Raw genomic sequence first — 18,455 nt, 5'->3', positions numbered from 1 at the left:
CCTGAGAACTAGGGGTTTTAATGAGAAACATTTTGCATCCTTAACTGGAGTGGCTACTCTTGGTGACCACTGTTACTTTTAAAGATAGTTTATCTTTTTATTAAGGAAGGAGGGGGGTTTATTTGCCTATGCCTATGAAAGGGAGTAGAACTGGGCAAGCTATTTACCAAATGTATCCTCCTTTTGTTTGTGAATTGTCCGTGAACAAAACTCAATTTTTGCATATTTGTTCTCAATCCAAAATTATGTGATTATGTATTTTAGACAATATGTTGCTTATGAGCTAAATAGTATGGGTGAAATCCTAGATCCTTGAAGACATCATATGACGCATGGAAGAAAACAGTTCCAGCTCCCAAGAACTTGCACTTTGAACTTAAGATTAGAGATAATACGTAGGGAGAGAATAACAAATGAGAGGGAGGACAGGAAGTGATTCAGTTTGGTATAATGAGTAGCAGACAATGTGCACCTTCCTATTAAGTCTTAGCCTATGTACACTGGTAAAACTGTTTTGGGGCTTGCTTTCTTCTACCTGTGGTCTTTGATTTGAGCTATTGTGTAGTTACTCACAGCCATAGAACACTAAGATGGGAAACCTTGCATACCTCTCCAAGTAAAGAAGTTGGAATGTCTCCATGAGATGGCTCAAGGGAAGACTTCATAGTGAGGAGCCTAAGGCGATATTAGAATCCTGCCTTGGCTTATATGTTACTGCGAGTTACTGTAACACAGTCAATTGATCTAGTGTTAAATATTGTGACTGCCACTGTTTACTTATCTGAGCTGAAGCTAAAACATTGTGTTTAGAAGCTGCCAAACTACTTGAGTCCTGTCCTTTTTAGGGGCTTTTACCAGAGTTCATATGAAAACTAATGCAGACTTAATTCTGCAAAGAATCAACCCTATAGTAATTTAATGTTTTCTGTGCTGGGGGAAAAGACAAAATTACAGTTTGGTTCAGCTTCACTGAGTTCAGTGGGATGAACTTTAAAAATAACTTTTTAAAAAAATAGGGCTCAATTCTTTTTTACATCCAGGTAGATAGAACTAATACCCAGAGAACAGTGCATGCAGGGGTTCCCCAGACAGCATACAGCCAGTATAACAGCTCTGGTTGGCCCACCTTTGTAATTGTCTGGCATAGGGGGATCTGGAAACCAGAATGCAGTCTCATGTCTGCAAGTAGACAAGCTCCTTTCAAACAGTGGTTGTAGAGGTAAAGGAGGATAGGATGTGTCTTTACGGATGCAGTGTTGCCAAAGGGAGGAAGTATGGCTGTGTTAGCTCACCAGCTGTTGCCATCTGTGGAATGACTTCTTGCTGGCTTTGTTGTGGCTGAGCATAAGTTAGAGCAGTCGTGAGCTAGACTGAGAATACAGAAAGCGAAAAGTGGCTTAAAGTCACCTTTGCCTCCCTCCATTTCCATTATTGTACTGAGCACAGCTTGGCTAGAACTGAGAATTCAGCCCATGGACTGCAAAAGATTGATTTCCGTCCCTCCTCCCTCCCCCCCCCCACATTTATCAGCATTTTCTACTCTGCCTTTTCTCTCCCACCAGTTTATTTGTAACCGTCTGCAAAGAAAGATAGCATATTATGGCCGCAGATTATTTTCTGTGATCCTTATTAGTGATAGGGATGTTTGGTAAGCAACTATATATATATATATATATATAAAAATGCTCAGAATTGGATGTAAATGAATCTCACAGGGCTGGTAATCCTACTTATGTGGCTCTATTATTCCTCTTCTAACATACTGTACCACTTTATCAGTTTACTCATTTCTCATACTGATCTGGAGAGAGACCAAGCATAAAAAGACATATCCAATCCTTCTTCTCCTCCACAGACGCTGTTTGAAAGGAGCTTGTCCACCTCCAGACACAAGACTGCATTCTGTTTTCCAATAAAATAAAATGCTACTTTCATGTGATGAAAAATGATTAAACATAAATATGTAGGCCCAAGCTCTTCTCCTGTTCTATTGATTACTTTTATGACAGCTTTTGAAATGCTCAAGAGGCCAGAGAATGTTTGGTTTTGAAATACAGTAAGAATATTTTAGAATATGAATGTAATTAGACTTGGTAACTAGAGCCTGCAGTCTCCGCAATGTTCTCTGCACCCACTGCAGACAGTGAAGTCTGCTGCTTGGCTGGTAATTCTGAGACAGAATTTGATTAACTCCTCAGGCACTAGACATAATGAATGAGATTTTCCATGGCACCTTGCTTGGTAGGTAGCAAATCACTGGAGCTTGAGACTATCCACATGTCCAGAAGCAGAAGTGCCCCTCTTCTGAACATGTGCCAAGAACTATAAACACCAAAGGGGCTAATTATTTCTGTTTTTTTTTTTCTTATTCTTTTCCAAACACTTTGTAAGATCAAACAGGTTTCTCTCTATGGACACTTGAAAAGAAGTTGTTTTACAAGGTATTTTTATAATAAGCCACACAGGTTTACATAATTTTAAATTACAGTGTTAACAATATTATTTTACAAAGTAATGCAGTGGTGACATCCTTATTTACCAATCAAAGTATACTGGCTACATACATTGTATACTATTTTGAGATTAATAAATTACAAATATATCTCAGTTGCAACCAATGTTAGGAAACCAGTGCATTGAATACAGATTTTTCATAATCAAGAGAGACTGACTTCCTGGAAGCAAATTATGCTGCACTGTGTTAAACTAATAAAATAGTAGCTTTTGTCAGAGGATTTGAAATCTGTTGATGGACAGCAATGCATTAAGCCTCACACAAGCCTTGTACTATTCACATTTTATAAAAGGCAAAATTTAAGCACAGCGAGGTTGTTACTCAATGTCAAATAGTGAGTGAAAATCTGAGCACAAAATAAAAAGATTTCCACTTCCCTGCTCTAAGCACATGGCAATGGGTTAGGTTTTCCAAGGTACATAAGGGAATTAGGCACCCAGTTCCCTTAGGCTCCTTTGAAAATTCCAGCCAATGGGTATACTGTAATTTGAAATCTGTTTCATAATGATCTCTCTCCCCTTATCCTTGCATGGCATCTACAACTGTGAAGTAAATTACCTGCCAAATCATGGGATGGGTTTCACTAAAAAAATTAATTAATAGAGTTTTAACATATTTTTCTCAGTTTTCTGACAACCTTCCCTGCATATTAGGGTATAGGCAAAAAAATAACCATTTGAAATACAAATTAACAATCCAATCCTGCTGTCCTGTCTGAAATAAACTCCCACTGACTTCGATGGGAACTAAATGGCCTGCGGAGTAAGTTTACTATAGTTAACATAAGAGATTTCTATTAAAAAGTGCTTGTTCCTTCCCTCCTTCAGTAATCTAGATCTGAAAAGTTTGTAGCAATCCTCATAAATGTTAAGTTCTGTGGTTCAAATAATAATAACACACTGTTCCAGCACGTATTTCAATGACTAAAAATGTATTTTTGTTTCCACAAACATGTGTATTTGTTATCTAACTATGGACTGAAAAAGCGAACAACAAATTTGTTCTTACACTCACAGGACAAGGACAATTCCTTACCATGCAATTTTGTCACATCAATCCTAAAATTTGACTAAATGCTAAACTTCAGTTTAACTTCTGAAAACAAAAAGGCTCTTGAAATCATGACACCTGTTGTGCATTTTTGTTAAAAGTGTAAATGTCTGACTGCCATAGTTCATTGGTTCCCAAACTTTTTACTAAGGTGACCCACCAGCTATGTGTTCTTATTTTGCAACCTACCATTACATATATGCATCTTCTGCTCTGGCACCGCAACCCTATTCCCAGCCCATTGTGGAGGGGAGGCCTTGGGAAGAGGAGGGTTGGAGAGCAAGCTCACCTCATAGTGGTGGCTCCTGTCCCACAGGGCTGGGCCTGGCTCTTCCCTGTGGGCATTGCAACCTGGTCCACAGGGTCACAGTGTCACTTAGTGTGGCCTGGAGAGGGAGCTGGGCCCAGCCCCATCAGACAGGAGCTGCTGGTGCGGTGGGCTTGCTTTCCATCCCACCACACCCTACTTCCAGGGCTTTCTCTCCACCCCAGGAGAAGTATATGTTTGTCTAGGGACCAGAGATGGGTTAATCTGGCCTGGAATGTGGTGACTCATCTAGTACCTTCCCTCAACCCACTAGTGGGTTGGGATCCACCATTTGGGAAACACTGGCCTAGTCAGTTACAAATGTTACTGATTGTCCTGCTGTGGGGAGCCACACAAGGACACAGAAGCCTCAGTTCAGATCTCTCAGAACAATTTATGTAATTTAGACACCATTTTTTATGCTGAAATAGGGTTGATTTTGCTCTGTTCCATCAGTGGAGTCTCTCCAGATTTACCCCATTTGCTTCTGAGAGAAGAATTTGACCCTCAGGCTCTTAGTCTGAATGGTATTGATTAAAATGAGCGCTAAACTCACAGCAATACTATTATAGTTGTTTTTGCAAGAATAGTTTTCCTTTGATCTTTTTATTAACAGCTGCAATTTCAAAGAACCTTCTAGTCACCACTGCTTTGAACTGAAGTCAGCTGGCTTCTTAAATCTTAACTGTTACAAAATTAGTTCCAATAGTTGTTACTTTAAAAAGTGAGAGCAATGTTAAGCAATAGCAAGGAAAATATAAATTTAAAGCCTTAGCTTCACCCCACACATTTCTTTCTTTCTGCCTGTCATTTTACACTAGAGCCATATGAAACTTTCATGATGAAACCTCTACCTGGGCAGAGTTCTCCAACATTTCTGAGCCTTTGAGCAAAGCAGGGATGTGTTTTTAAGCAAAACCCAGGGCGAGTTTCCACTGAATCTTGGTTGATTTACAGTTTTGGGAGTAAACCATATTGAATTCTAGGGTTACTGATTTTGTGACCTTTTCACTCCAAGTCAGGCAACATGTGAGGCTTCATCTGAATTTTCATTATGTTTTGGGGGTTGTTCCAACCCCAAAAGCAAAGCCAAACTCTCCAACGCCTGGGAACTGAAACCTTTCAATAGCTTTAATCTAGATACAGAGAGAAAATAGGGCAGAAACTGAAAAGGAGCCACTTTGGCTGAACAGTTAGTCTCCTTGGCTGAAGCTCCATTTAATCACAAGAGAGGAGCTCGTCGTTAGAGCTGGGGGGGGGGGGGATTTTTTTGTTGAAGCTGTCAAAACTGTCATTTTGTCAAAATTGCTGTATTTGTCAAAACGAAATGTCACTTTCAACTAAATGTTGTTTCGGGAGGGAATGAAACAAAGCATTTTGATAAAGTCCAAATGTCCCATTTTAATAACCTTTTCAGAATGAAACATTTTGATTTTCCATAGTGAAAATACTTTTTGAAACCCAATTAATTGCTTTATATAAAAATATTTTTAAAACATGAAAATCAGAACCAAATGTTTTGATTTTTTTTTTTAATCAAAACAAATGTTTTGACCTGAAATGATTTTTTTTTTAAATTTCATCTCATGGGAAATTTTGAAATATTTTGTTTTCATTCCATTTCAGAATGGAAAACATATATTGTGGAATTTCCTGTGAAATTGTTCCCAGATAGCTGCTTTTATCATTTAAGAGTCTCCCCCTTCATAAGAGCTCAACTGCCCACTGAGGGTAGTAATCCTAACCACTAGGTCATTCTTCTACACTCACCAGTCATGCAGTAGGAAAGCCCATGATATAGAATTATATTTTTGAAATAGGCAACAGCATTCCAAACCAGTCTTTCTTCCCTGAGGTGGTACAGTAAAGAAACAAACTTTTTTCATAATAGTGGCTTACCTGGCTTTCTGAGGCACATAAACTTTCTCCTCCATAAAGGCCAGAAATCTTATCTAAAGTGTTACCATGATGATGTGATATGACTCTCTGATTTATGCCACAGATATTGTAGTGGGGATTTTAGCTGTTGTAGTCACATCGCTAATATTTCAGAAAAATTCAATTTTTAGGCCAAAAAAAAAAAAGTGGGAAAATTCATTGGGTGCCTTGCAAATCATGTTACTGCACTTCCCCTCCCCCCCAAGCCTCTTATTATTACAGTATAGAAGTGTAGGAGTAAAGCAGTAATGTCTGTGATTTCTTACCTGTGAGATTTCTTTCTTATACTCATTTGCTCCAGTTAGAACAGCCTTTGCAATACCGAAATGGCAGACTGTTAACAGCTGCTATTTATATAATATTTACAATAAAGGGTTCATTCCCATCATTTGCCTAATTGCTCTATCTGGCATTGTTGGGGGAAAAAACCACACAGCTGATGTCAATGTGCATCATCGTACAAAGGTGAAGACTGCTAACGTTTATCTGCATTTGGGTTTTGATTTTTGGTTAGAACAAAAGAGCAAAAGATCCTACAGTACCTTTTGACTTAAGTGTCATCACAGGAAAATCACCATCATACTCTCCTAAAAAATAATCAAGACATGCTAGTATGTTTGTTCTGTTTCATATCACAAACATCATAAGCACAGTACACTGAATTCAAATAGTTTAAAGATAGTTATTTAAAGATATTATACTCTGCTTAGGACCTGATTCTCATACGCTTGCTCATATTCAATAGTACCTTAATCCACAAATAGTCCCTCTGAACTCAATAGAGCTACTTTGATAAGTAAGGTGAGTACAGGAATTGGAATCTGTCCCTTAAATGAGTTTGCCTCCCTAAGCCAGAACTCTCCATTTCACTTCTTGCAGTACACACCTGATTTTAAATGCATGAGATATCAGAATCCCTCTCATACACTTTCATTGTCCTTCTCTGGCTTAACCCCAGCACTGTGAGATTTAAAGCAACCTTTTAAAGAAGGGTTCTAATTTAATTTTCACTTTTGGGGATTTAAAAAGAAAGCATAACTTTAGATTGAACTTTGGCACAAAATATCATACGGTTATCATGACTTTTACACAAACAGAGTGTCAAAATGAAATAAAGAATATAAAAGCAGTGTACTGAGAGCTCCTACTCATGAGAAACTATTCACCTATTGAGTAGAGTTCTCTTCTGCATCTTTCCCCATTCATCCAAAGTCGACAAGTGCTGAATTATTTTGCAATAATTTAGCAATTTTCATCTGAAGATCTCAAAATACTTTATAAAAGGTCTGATGAGCCTCATGAAAGCCTTGTGAGGTCAGTTTTATACCCATAACAATGGACTGAGAGACTAAGATTTTCAAAAGCCTCCATAATTTGAGGCCCTACCCTGAGATAGTCTGGCCCAATTTTTAGAGGTGCTGAGCACTCCCAAGGGGTCACTAAAGTCAATGGGAGCAGTGGATGCTCAGCAGCTATGAAAATCAATTCCTAGATGTCTCATGGGGGTGGATTCTTTTTGAAATGTTGGTGTAACTGACTTGACTGGACCCTATGAAATCCTGCAGGGCTGGCAGTTGGAGTGGGAGGGGGGAAGCCATGTTTTATTTGTAAATGGAGCATATACAAAAGGCACTGAATTCTGTTCAGCTGTAACCATTTTTGTTCTGTAGCACAGACAAAGCCTAGACATCATCCCACACATTTCCTGTTGTATCACTTACCGTAAAGTCCTATGTGTAATTCGTAAAGTTTTCATTAAAATAGGCTTTTCTAGAGGCACCCTGGATTTAATTTACTGGCTTCTTACTGATCACTGATCTGCTAAATGGATGGAAATAAACCTGTTTTGATTGTTAGCCTGTTGCCAACAAATCATGCAACCACTAGCAATAGAAGGGGAAAACCCTTCTAATCAGGTAATGTATTTCATTAAGCCAGTGTTTCCCAAACTTGGGATGCCGCTTGTGTAGGGAAAGCCCCTGGCGGGCCAGGCTGGTTTGTTTACCAGCTGCATCCGCAGGTCCAGCCGATCGCGGCTCCCACTGGCCGCAGTTCGCTGCTCCAGGCCTGCACCGCTTCCTGCAGCTCTCATTGGCCTGGAGCAGCGAACCGCGGCCAGTGGGAGCCGCGATCGGTTGGACCTGCAGACACGGCAGGTAAACAAACCCGCCTGGCCTGCCAGGGGCTTTTCCTATACAAGCGGCATCCCAAGTTTGGGAAACACTGCATTAGGCCAATTGGATCAATGCTGCTGCTGATACAGGTCTACACATTGTACGCTATGGAAGACAGGTATGTGGGAAATTAATTTTGTCTTATTATGAACACTGTCAAATAATATGGGTTTGAAAATTCAATTAGCTTTCAAAGAACCAGCCTCGCTTTTGGTGCGGGAGGGGTGTCTTTAACATAAAACATAATGCAAGCTTTCCTTTAATTGATTAAAACTGAAATCCTTTTTGGAGTGGGGGGGAGATAGATCTGAAACCTGGAATTAAAGAGATTCTCAAATTTAAACTAGATATGTAAGATTGAAAAATAGGTTGAGAATTTGACAGACTCTCAAAACTTCATGAGGTTCACGCTCACCAATGGAAACCGACACTGTGTCAAATTCATTCCTTAAGATAAAAAACATGCAGTGTTTGGCTTAGTAAATCCTAAATCTATTTATCAAAAATAACTAGACATCCAATGGTCCAGGTATTCTCTCTCTTAAGATGAGATCTGAATAATAGTTTCTAAATCTTTTCTATACTTTACTACTTTAGTGACTATTTAAAAAGGATAAAATGCCTTTGTGCTGCTGATAACCATCCTTACCTCCTACAAAATTCTTTAAAGCTGGATACACTACTTGACAAGTAAAGGTGAGATGACATACATGAAAGTGTTTGTGTGAGTCCTACTTTGGTGTTAAAGCTGCCTCTACTAGACTGTTTGCAGTCTCTTTTCCCCACTCTCCGCAGTCTAGATGTCACTTCTACTAAGACCAGTCTTATCCCTAAAGAGCTACCTTTTCACAGCTCTATTTAGTTGCTGAAGGATGGATGTGTCTGTAACATGAACATTGCCTTTTGTGATGGCTGATTACTAATCCTCGTATTCCCCAGGCCCAGAAAGAGAAAATCACCAGGTAGCAAAGGAGTCTACAATAAAATGTAATTTCTTAAAGACTGCAATAAGACACCACCCAAACTACTGATATTGTATGGTATCTGGGATACCAAGGCATTTCACAACCAGAGTGTTCACAGCTAAATTAAAATGCACCCATCTCTGAGGTAGAAAGTGACAATTAGTGCATTGCATGATAGGAAAGGGGGAAATGTTGATTAAGGACATCAGGGTAGGGTTTTTTCCCTCTGACAACATCTAAAGGATATACAGGAACTAATCCGGCTGCCACTGAAGTCAATAGAAAAAGTCTGCATGATTTCATTGGGAGCAGGAATGGGTCCTGAAAGTCTGTACAAAATGGACAGCAATTTTCAAGTTCTCAGCAGAAACATCCACACACAGAGTAGCCAAATAGGACACAATTTGTCTATATGAGAAGAGAGAAGGGCTCCTTGGACAGCACTGAGCTTCAAAACTGTGGTCCCAAGGTATTTCTGATTTCATGCTTAGTCCACTAATGCCAAGATGCTTAAAACTACATCTCCTGTACCTTGGGGGAAAAGCAGGGATTACCTAACATAATACTTAGCAAATGAACACCCCAAAGCACCAGCCACACTAGATTTTATATATATATCAGGCTTTTATGTCACACTTGGTTCTGATAGATCCATGGCCCCAATGTTGAATCAGGCAAATTGCCTCACCTAGCATTATATATGACACTGCATATACCTCTAAATATATGAAATTATTAACTGAATCACCCTCTGGATATGACAAATGATGTCTTAATCTGTACTTCCCTGTCTGTTTCCTAGGCATTAAACTCAGTGAGCTATTCCTGTGTCTAAGATTCTTTTAATCCATTTTTGTGCCACCATTTACGGAAATGGTAGCTGATATTTCTTTGCTGTTGGAAATGAAAAAGTACAAGTGTGGTATTTATTTTGCCATTCCTCTTTGCACCTTTGCAAAGAAACGTGGTTCTTTATTTATCAGTCTAACGGTGTGGTAGGTGGCAGTTGATAGCATAGTATAATTGTATTATGCCTAATAATTTTAATTCTGATTTTTCTAAAGGATCATCCCCTATGAAGCTATAAACGCATCTTCTGTGTTGTGTGCAAGGAGGGGATAGTGCGTCCATAGTATTGTTTTCCTACCTATTTCTCCCCAATTCCACCCTTGCTTTCTGTAGATGCCCCTTAACTGGAGCTCCATGGAATCTAGTGGGTAGCGTAGCGGAGGTGCCACTGTCTGCCATGCAGAAATCCCTTCCCTCTAGAACAATCTGTGTGGGAGGTAATACAATTCAGGTTTATATTACAGTACTTTCCTTTAGTTCTCATGTGTGGCTTCACTGCAGGGGTCCCAGCTAAGAGTGGTATCTTCTACTTGGGGAAGACAAAACAGTGGAGCAACAATCACAACATTGTGGAAGATTTTGAGCATTATATTTATAGTTTCTCACTTTGGCCATGAGTAGGACAAGTATGCTGTTTAACTTTGTTATCCCCTATGGGATCAAAGAACTGCTAAACCTCAAGGGATGCTGGGAGCTGTGAACTATGAGGTGGTCATTCAGCTGCATGCAGATAGTCTTGTTTATTTATGTAAGTAGTTCCACTGAGGACAGGTGCTTTGGCCACTTGCCAGTCCTTGAAAATCCTGGAAAGAAATAAACTACTTGTGTGAGTCAGGAGTGCAGAATTGGGCCTTAAAAATGCTAACTGTTTGCCTATATATGTATGCACAAAGATAACTAATACCTTGCATGAATCTCTGACTGAGGGAAAGTTGGCATTCAACTGTTATAGCTCAGGAGAAGGAGTTCAAGTTGGACTAATCATGCCTTCTGAATGTCCAATGGATTGCAAAGTCTTATGAGGAAGTGACTCTGTGTTTAGTAAATCCTAGCACTCCGATTTAGTGAACATGTTCAGGTACACTGCCCACGTCCTTTTCAAGAGCTTTCTATGTCAGCAGTGCATAAATGAACAATGACCATTTAAGCATGGAGTACAAACAAGGTTGATGAATTGGAAATAAGAATAATTTATGTAGAAAACCACTTTCTGCACTTTTCCAGTGAAATGTTGTAAAAGTACCAAAGGAGACCAGGATCTTGCCATTGTAGGTGATCCAAAAATTAAGATGGCTGAACACTGAGTGCTCTATGCCACCCAGCATTCAGTGCAATTTTTTGAAAGAGGTGGCTTTGGGGAAAAGCTTGTAGAACCTTTAGTATATTGTATTTGTACATTACCTAGCACAATGAGGTCCTGGTCCACAACTAGAGCTCCTAGACACTAATCTAATATAAATAATAGTGTGTGTTTAATCTTTGGGAATGATTCTAACTAATTAAAAACAAGTCAAATGACATGGACTAGGGTGAGAACTATTGCTCTCAAATCCATGGGAGCAGGCAGCAGGGGAACGTATATCATCAGACGTCATCCCTGATATCCATCATGGGTGGTGGCAGGAGTCTAATGCTGATGGGGGAAAAAAATTCTAGCTGGATAGCGATGGAGCATGGAAAGGGGGCAGCAGATGGCAATAAACATTCAAGTTTATTAGTAATTCATGAAGTTGGATCTGCTCCCACTATTGCAGAGAAGTGCAAATCGTAGTCTTCTGTTCCAGAAAGACCCAGTAAGATTCCAGTGGAGAAAGCAAGTGTTGTTTCTGGGGAAGTGGGGGGAGAGAGAATAAAATTCTGCTGGGGGAAAACAACTATTAGCCTCAATTTGCCATTATCCTGCACCTTTGGTAGCCCTTTACAGGAGTGCAAAGTGGGTGTAAAATGTTATCCCATCAGAATAGTACTGTTTTACACAGACATAAATAAATACACAAGTTGGTGGGCAAAAGCAAATTTGATCCTTAGTTCCTGGCCTACACGCCATAGAATCCCAGCACTGGAGGCTGCATCAAATAGCTACCCTACAAAACAGCACAAAGTGAAGAAAAAAATCTCCTCTTCCTTGGAACTTGTAGGAGGAATTTAGATAGGAGTAGTGTGATCATCTTTTCCCAAAGGGAAAACGAGACATCCCATGAGCCAGCCCGAGGCCCATTTCTCCCTCCCTCGTGCAGGGCTGGCCGAGCCCTCTCTGCCTCCTGTCCATACGGGGCTGGCCTGAGGTCCCCCTTCCTTTGACAAGTGGAGCTGGACCAAGCTCCCCCACAACCCACTTCCTGTGTGCAAGGCCAGTCCAGCCCCCCTGCGTGTGGGGCCAGTCGGCCCAAGCCACTCTCCCAGTCCTCCCTCCAGCATGGTGCTGGTGTTGCCACTCGCTCCCCACATCTGCACGTTCCTCCGCACCCTGCTAGGGGTCCCATCCTACTTTTTTGACAAAACTCTGCATTTGTCCAGTTTACTCTTGCCAACTGATGATCAGTTGGCAAGAGCAAACTGGATGAATGCTCAGTTTTGCCCCAAAAAATCAGGACAGCTGGGATAGGGCCTAAAAAAGGGACTGTCCTGGCTAAAATGGGATGTATGGTCACCCTAGATTGGAGAGACACATTGAATCTGCTGTTTGAATTTCCTCATGTAAAAGGCTCTCCAATTTAAATAAAATATATAATGTCAATGATGGCCATTTCAACTCTGTTCCCTGGCACTCTTTGTGCTGAATCAGGTGCTTTTAACACCACATTAATTAATAACAATGGCACTGTTCTTGTTTAGCAGTTCTTGTGCTCAGGAGTCCTGAGTTTGTCTGAAGTGCTAAACTTTATGCAGGTGCAGCACTGTGTGCCCTGAATTACTATAGAATAGAGCTCTTACCGTATCTTACATAAAGTTATTTGCAGGCTGAGTAGTTGTCTGCTAGAAATAAGCAGCCAAATTATTTGGACATCTATAGTACAGGAGGAAGCAGCTGCCTTAGCTCTGTTAACTTTAATACTGCAGCTGGTAATGCATCACTTTTTCAATCGCCTAAACATCTTATCAATTGGATTTTAAGACCATTTTATGATTGGTGATATTTACATACTGTAATACCGGCTGCTAATAGTTGACAGTAATGTTTCTCTGCAAGAAAAGGGAATTGAGCATAGTCAACTAATTCCTAACATAAAGATCATGTAGCGTGAGCTGCACTTAAATGGCTATGGTTCGTTTCCATGTACCACAGAGAGATGAAAACCACACTCATTATTACATTTCTGCTGTAGGCAATTGGATCAATGCTTAAATCACTTGTCATCAAATGCAAAGGGAAAACTAAAGTGATGGAACTAAAGTGATTAGAATCTGAGGGAACTTTACAATTTACGTGTGGGTGTATACAGCCAGATGAAAGGGCAAAATTGGTGTAAATGTAGAACAGCATCAAAGTCTTTGTTGTTTGCCAGTGGCATCTCTGCTCAAGAGACGACTTTGGGTAACAACTGAAACTGGCAGGTTTTGTATCACTCTAGTAAAAACCCACCTGAATGTAAAACTTGATTAACAGACTAGCAGATCTTGTGAGTGTGCATGGAAAAATCATTTGCAACAAGCTCGGATTTCAACTTGCAATGAATAATTGTTCTAGTGTGATGACTTCCTTTGAATATCTGAGTTTTCTCAGCTGTACAACTATTTGTCTGAACCAAATAGCCACCTCTGAAAACAGAAGATCTGATGCTGTTCTATATGTAACTTCCATATATAGGAACTGGGAAAGGGTTGGTGGGAAGCTAAGAATGGACAGAATCCCTAATTTTTGCTTTCTTGTTGACTAGAAGGGAACAGAAGTGATAAGGTAACAAACAGTTCATATCCCTAAGTGTTGTGCTAGGGAATGTTACATCTCTCAAAATGTATTAGAAAAATAACTTCCATAAACAAAGGGTACATTGCATCCCCTATCTGTCCACTGCTGCCCCCATCCATACAAACTGCCTTTTCATGAGCTTTAAAAACAAATATATATTAAATTAATGAGCCATACTCTGACAGCAATAAGCCACAATCATGTATGTATAGGTGGTTAAAGGCATGAGGCCTCACAACATGCCTAGATTATACACCAATAGCCTGCTAATTGCTCCAAATAAAAGTCATTCTGACTGAAGGTATATAGTTAGTTGTGCTTTCTGTATGGAAACACAAACCAGTTGCCTAAATTGTATTCTCTAAATTTGCACATTCATCTATTCTTGCATATCCCTTATCTGAGTGCACAGACTGGGTAACTATTTATATAAGAACCTGTTCAGTACACAATTAATTGATTTGTATGAGGAAATGCAGGAAATTTGTGAACACAGCAAAAGTGCTATAAACTGAAAATAGTGTTTGTGTGCCTGTGCGTGTACAAAATCCTTATTTTTAATTTCCTTATGCCTAATTGTAAAGTGACCTCAGTGTTAATTTATGGAGTACAGTACTTTCTAACTGAAATAATATTGGAATGGCTCAAATTCTATAATTAAGTGGTCAGAACAGTAAGGATTTCTTTTTAACTTAAAGGCTGATTGTTAGCTGACACCAGAATATGCAACATATTGAATTAAACGAGGAATCATGCATTATTTTTCTTGCTTACCGACTGCCTTTAGGGAGGCATACTTGTTAAGCTCCTTGCCCGGGGGCTGTTGTTCATAAGGATTTGTGATCTGTCCGATGCTGGGGTATGAATGTGGATGTGCCATCTGAGGGAGGAGAGGAGAAGTTGGTACCACATTATTCATCTGTGGACCATCTGTATTAAAAAACAAAAATGAAAAAGATAGTCTTATTTTAAAAAAGTAAATCTTCAGGTTTGATCATCTCTGTGCATTACAAACTAGACAGAGTGAATGTATCATGGTGTTACCAGAAAACAAATTAGTGTTAGAATACAGCCAATCTAATCTTCCCAGTAAATATATTCACAGGCCGTGGTATGGTTAAAGCAGCATATATGAACAGAACAAAGACTTGGACTAGTAAATATTATTTTAAAGTTATTGATTATTAATACGCTACGGCTGAGTTCATTGCAGCACTAACTGCATGGTTTTGGCGTGTTATTTTTATATATATATAAAATATGAATATGAGAGAAAGAAAATGAACACATATTGTGTGTGTGTGTATATATAGTGTGTATATATATTATATGGGCCAAAACTTGCATTTAGTTCCATATTCCAACCTGAACCCTAAAGTTCAGGTGTATTTGAATCTAGGGTTTTGGTTCAGGTCCATCATTAACATTTGATGATAATGACCAATAATGAGGTCATTCTAAAAGTAGATACATCTCTAAAGGCCAGAGACCATTTGTATTTTTCTTCCTCCCCTTCCTCTCCACCACCCATGATAATAGGTGTCATAGCTGCAGAACAAGATAACATTTACTGTAGCAGCTGCCTCAAGTCTAGAAACAGAAACTGGTGAGTGCTTCTGGACTGTCGTATCAGTACAGGTTTTCTATCCATTCTCAGGCTGGTTTGTCCCTTTAGATAAGTGAATACAGCGTGACTACTCCCCCTCCCCCTAAAATGTATGTGCTTGAACAATGAGCTTTTCCACCACTATTTTAGCTTCTGTCTAGCTAGGTGAATCAGACTTGTATGCTTCTCCCAATAAGCTAGATTTCTACATGGTCAGCATACCCTTTTGGTGAGTCTGCTACCAAGCTGTGTGCTTTACAGTATTTTGAACTATGTGCCAGGCAAATAACAATGCTATTGTCAAGTATATAGAGTTTCAAAACTCTTAACATTCACAGAATAGCTCATTTTTTGTTACCTATTCCCGCAGTGAAACCATAATGCTGAATTTGTGACTATACGGTAACTCTCACAGCATCAGACATAGGATTATGACAAAGTAGAAGAAAAAGCTGGGTTGCAATGGAGAAAAAGCTTATGATGGAGTGAAAGGACCCTCCCCCACAGGATCTGGCAGAAGCCAGATATCCCTACAAAAGCTGCCAGGATTGCAAGGGAACGGAGCCACCTGGCTGCCTACAGTTCTCTAACGAAGCTGAGTGGATCAGCAGGAGCTCCATGGAGAAATGCAGTCAAGTCCCTCCTCCTAGCATTTGTATAAACCAGTAGAGAGAGGACACCCCGGTGAATGAAGGATGGGGTGGGGCAAATCTATGATCTAATAACTGAATGTTCCTTCTTGCTATCACTGAATATAATAAGGGCTAATAGCAGGAGTGTAATCAGTGGATACTGACTAGAGCTGGGAGGAAAATGGTTACCCCATTTCATGAGGATTTTTGCACATTTTTTCTGTCCCAAATTGGGACAAAAAGTTAACATCTCAAAAAAATTGTGAATCAAAAAGCTGAAAAAAAATTTGATTCAGTCAATTCAAATGTTTAATTCCAATAATTTCAAAACATTTTGTTTCCATTGCAATCTTTTTTACATTTTTACTGTAAATTAACTTACGTTTCAAAATAAAAAATGGAACTTTTTTCATTTTGAAAATGTCAAAATGTGGTATTCTGACAACTTTTAAATGTTTTTCCCAACACTTTCTAAATTGTAAATTCATCGAAACCGACCCTTTCCTGCAAACATTTTTGGTTTTGACAGATCAACATTTTCCAACTCCCACTCCCCTCCAAAAATGTTTGATTGGAAAATTCCCAACCAACTGTAATAATGACCCCTATCGACTGAATGACTGTAGTGACTACTATCATACAAGGAGCTAGAGCCAAAGAAAATCCATTCCCTTTCTACTGAGTCTGAGGCCCAGCTGAGGAAAGCCTTTTACTCTGATGGCTTGTACTAAATGGCTTTGAAAGTAGCTGGGCACTCTTTGCAAACCAGCTTTGCAAACCAGCTGTACCACCCTTTATGGTTGAGTCTTCACTAGACTTTTTGGTGAAGTCTCATGCTATTGCACTAACAACACTGTAGCTCCACTCGTGGGAGCATTGGTATTAATAGGGCATCAGCATTTTTACCAACATGTCTTTTAGTCTTGTACAGAGTGGGGTGTAGATGATGCAGTAGTAAAAATACTGGTGGCATGGCTACACTAGCCATTTCATTGTTACTAGCACTGGTGGACCTGCAATGGTGGAAATCTTATCTAGTGTAGGTGGCCACAGTTCTTTGTCTAGCTTCCACCTCTCTGTCAGGCCTGTCATGCTTATTCAGACATATTTTTAATAGCAACAAGGGAAATATAGAAAAACACTGACAAAGAAAATGGATTTAAGTATAAAAATGTTCTTTCTTCCAAGTGCACTCAAGTGTTGAAGTCCCACTTTAATACCAAGCTATTATCAGAGTTAATGTTGCTGCTTTTCAGCTCTTCAACAATTTATGAAGATTTAATAATTAAATATATTAGCTATTTTTTGTATGTCTATGGAATCTGATTTCTACTTTGCCGGCTTTTGTCTGAGGCCATGAAGTATTCTAAATGGTGACTTTCAAGTTGATTAATGACAAAACCTCTTTCATTGCTGTTCACTGTCTGCTACAGTAGCCTTCATTCACACAGAAGTACTGATACAAGGCTAGATCATTGGAGGGAAAACACTATTCAAGTTCCACATTCAATTGGCCATTAACACAAAGACTAATTAAGCAAAAGGCCAAACTGAGACACAGCACATTGCATAAGCAAGGAAAAGATGCATGTTTGTAAAAGCCTCTACATTAGACTGGATTTCCAAGATTTAAAGGGAAATCTGAGCTGTCTACAATCACACACTTAATTCTGCATCCTACCATTTGTTAGTCTCTAAATTACCATCAGTGGTAAGTATGCCAGCTGCATTTTCAAGATTTTGAGTCTCTCAACAGTTTGAATTCTAATTCAGTTGCAATCTTTCTTGTGTTTTCTTTGAGTGAATTTGATAACCAAATGCCACTGTGGAGCCAATTTATCTTTTTCCCACCAAATATAGGTAATTTAACAGAGAAGGGTTACCCCAATATTTGAATGATATTCAGAAAAATCTTATTATGGAATTAAGAAAGACATAATGTGAACTATCATGCTGGTGATGTGACTGTAATCTAGCCACTAGGGGGAGCCCAGGTTTACCACGAACCAGGTAATGTTCTTCAATATGACCCTGCCCTGCCTACAGGGCCAGTGCAACCCATTAGGCGACCTAGGCGATTGCCTAGGGCGCTAGCATTTGGGGAGAAGCATTTCAGGTCCTTCGGCGGTGACCGCGGCGGCCAGATCTTCGGCCACCCTGGTTGTCGTTGGCATTTAGGCGGAGGGAGCTGGGGTAGGGGGGCGCGGGGAGGGCCGCCTGCAGCAAGTAAGGGGGGGGCGGCACACAGAGGAACTCCCTGCCCCAGCTCATCTCTGCTCCACCTCCTCCCCTGAGCACGCCACCCCGCTCTGCTTCTCTCTCTCCCAGGCTTGCGGCGCCAAACAGCTGATGGGTGCTGCAAGCCTGGGAGGTGGGAGAAGTGGAGCGGCGATGGCGTGCTCGGGGAGGAGGCGGAGCAGAGGTGAGCTAGGGCAGGGAGCTGCCGCATGGCTCCCCGGGCTGGGGGGAGCTGCTGCGGAGGGGGGCGCCTCAGGGCGGGGGGGGGGGG

The 18,455-nt window shown here is 40.1% G+C and overlaps 1 protein-coding gene across 1 annotated transcript in view; it reads right to left on the bottom strand.

The window, feature by feature from the left end:
* Positions 1-18,455, bottom strand: part of SHISA9 (shisa family member 9) — a 263,418-nt gene that overhangs the window by 10,295 nt on the left and 234,668 nt on the right. Inside the window, exons 3-4 of the mRNA XM_034783267.1 lie at positions 14,483-14,638; positions 6,353-6,397 (exon numbers count right to left, since the gene is read on the bottom strand). Coding sequence (XP_034639158.1) covers positions 6,353-6,397; positions 14,483-14,638 — 201 coding nt within the window. The remainder of the gene's footprint in view (positions 1-6,352; positions 6,398-14,482; positions 14,639-18,455) is intronic.

The sequence above is a fragment of the Trachemys scripta genome, chromosome 10, assembly GCF_013100865.1.
Source record: "Trachemys scripta elegans isolate TJP31775 chromosome 10, CAS_Tse_1.0, whole genome shotgun sequence".
Lineage (NCBI taxonomy): Eukaryota > Metazoa > Chordata > Testudines > Emydidae > Trachemys > Trachemys scripta.
Note: the sequence above shows the minus strand (reverse complement) of the source record. Positions and strands in the feature narration are given on the sequence as shown.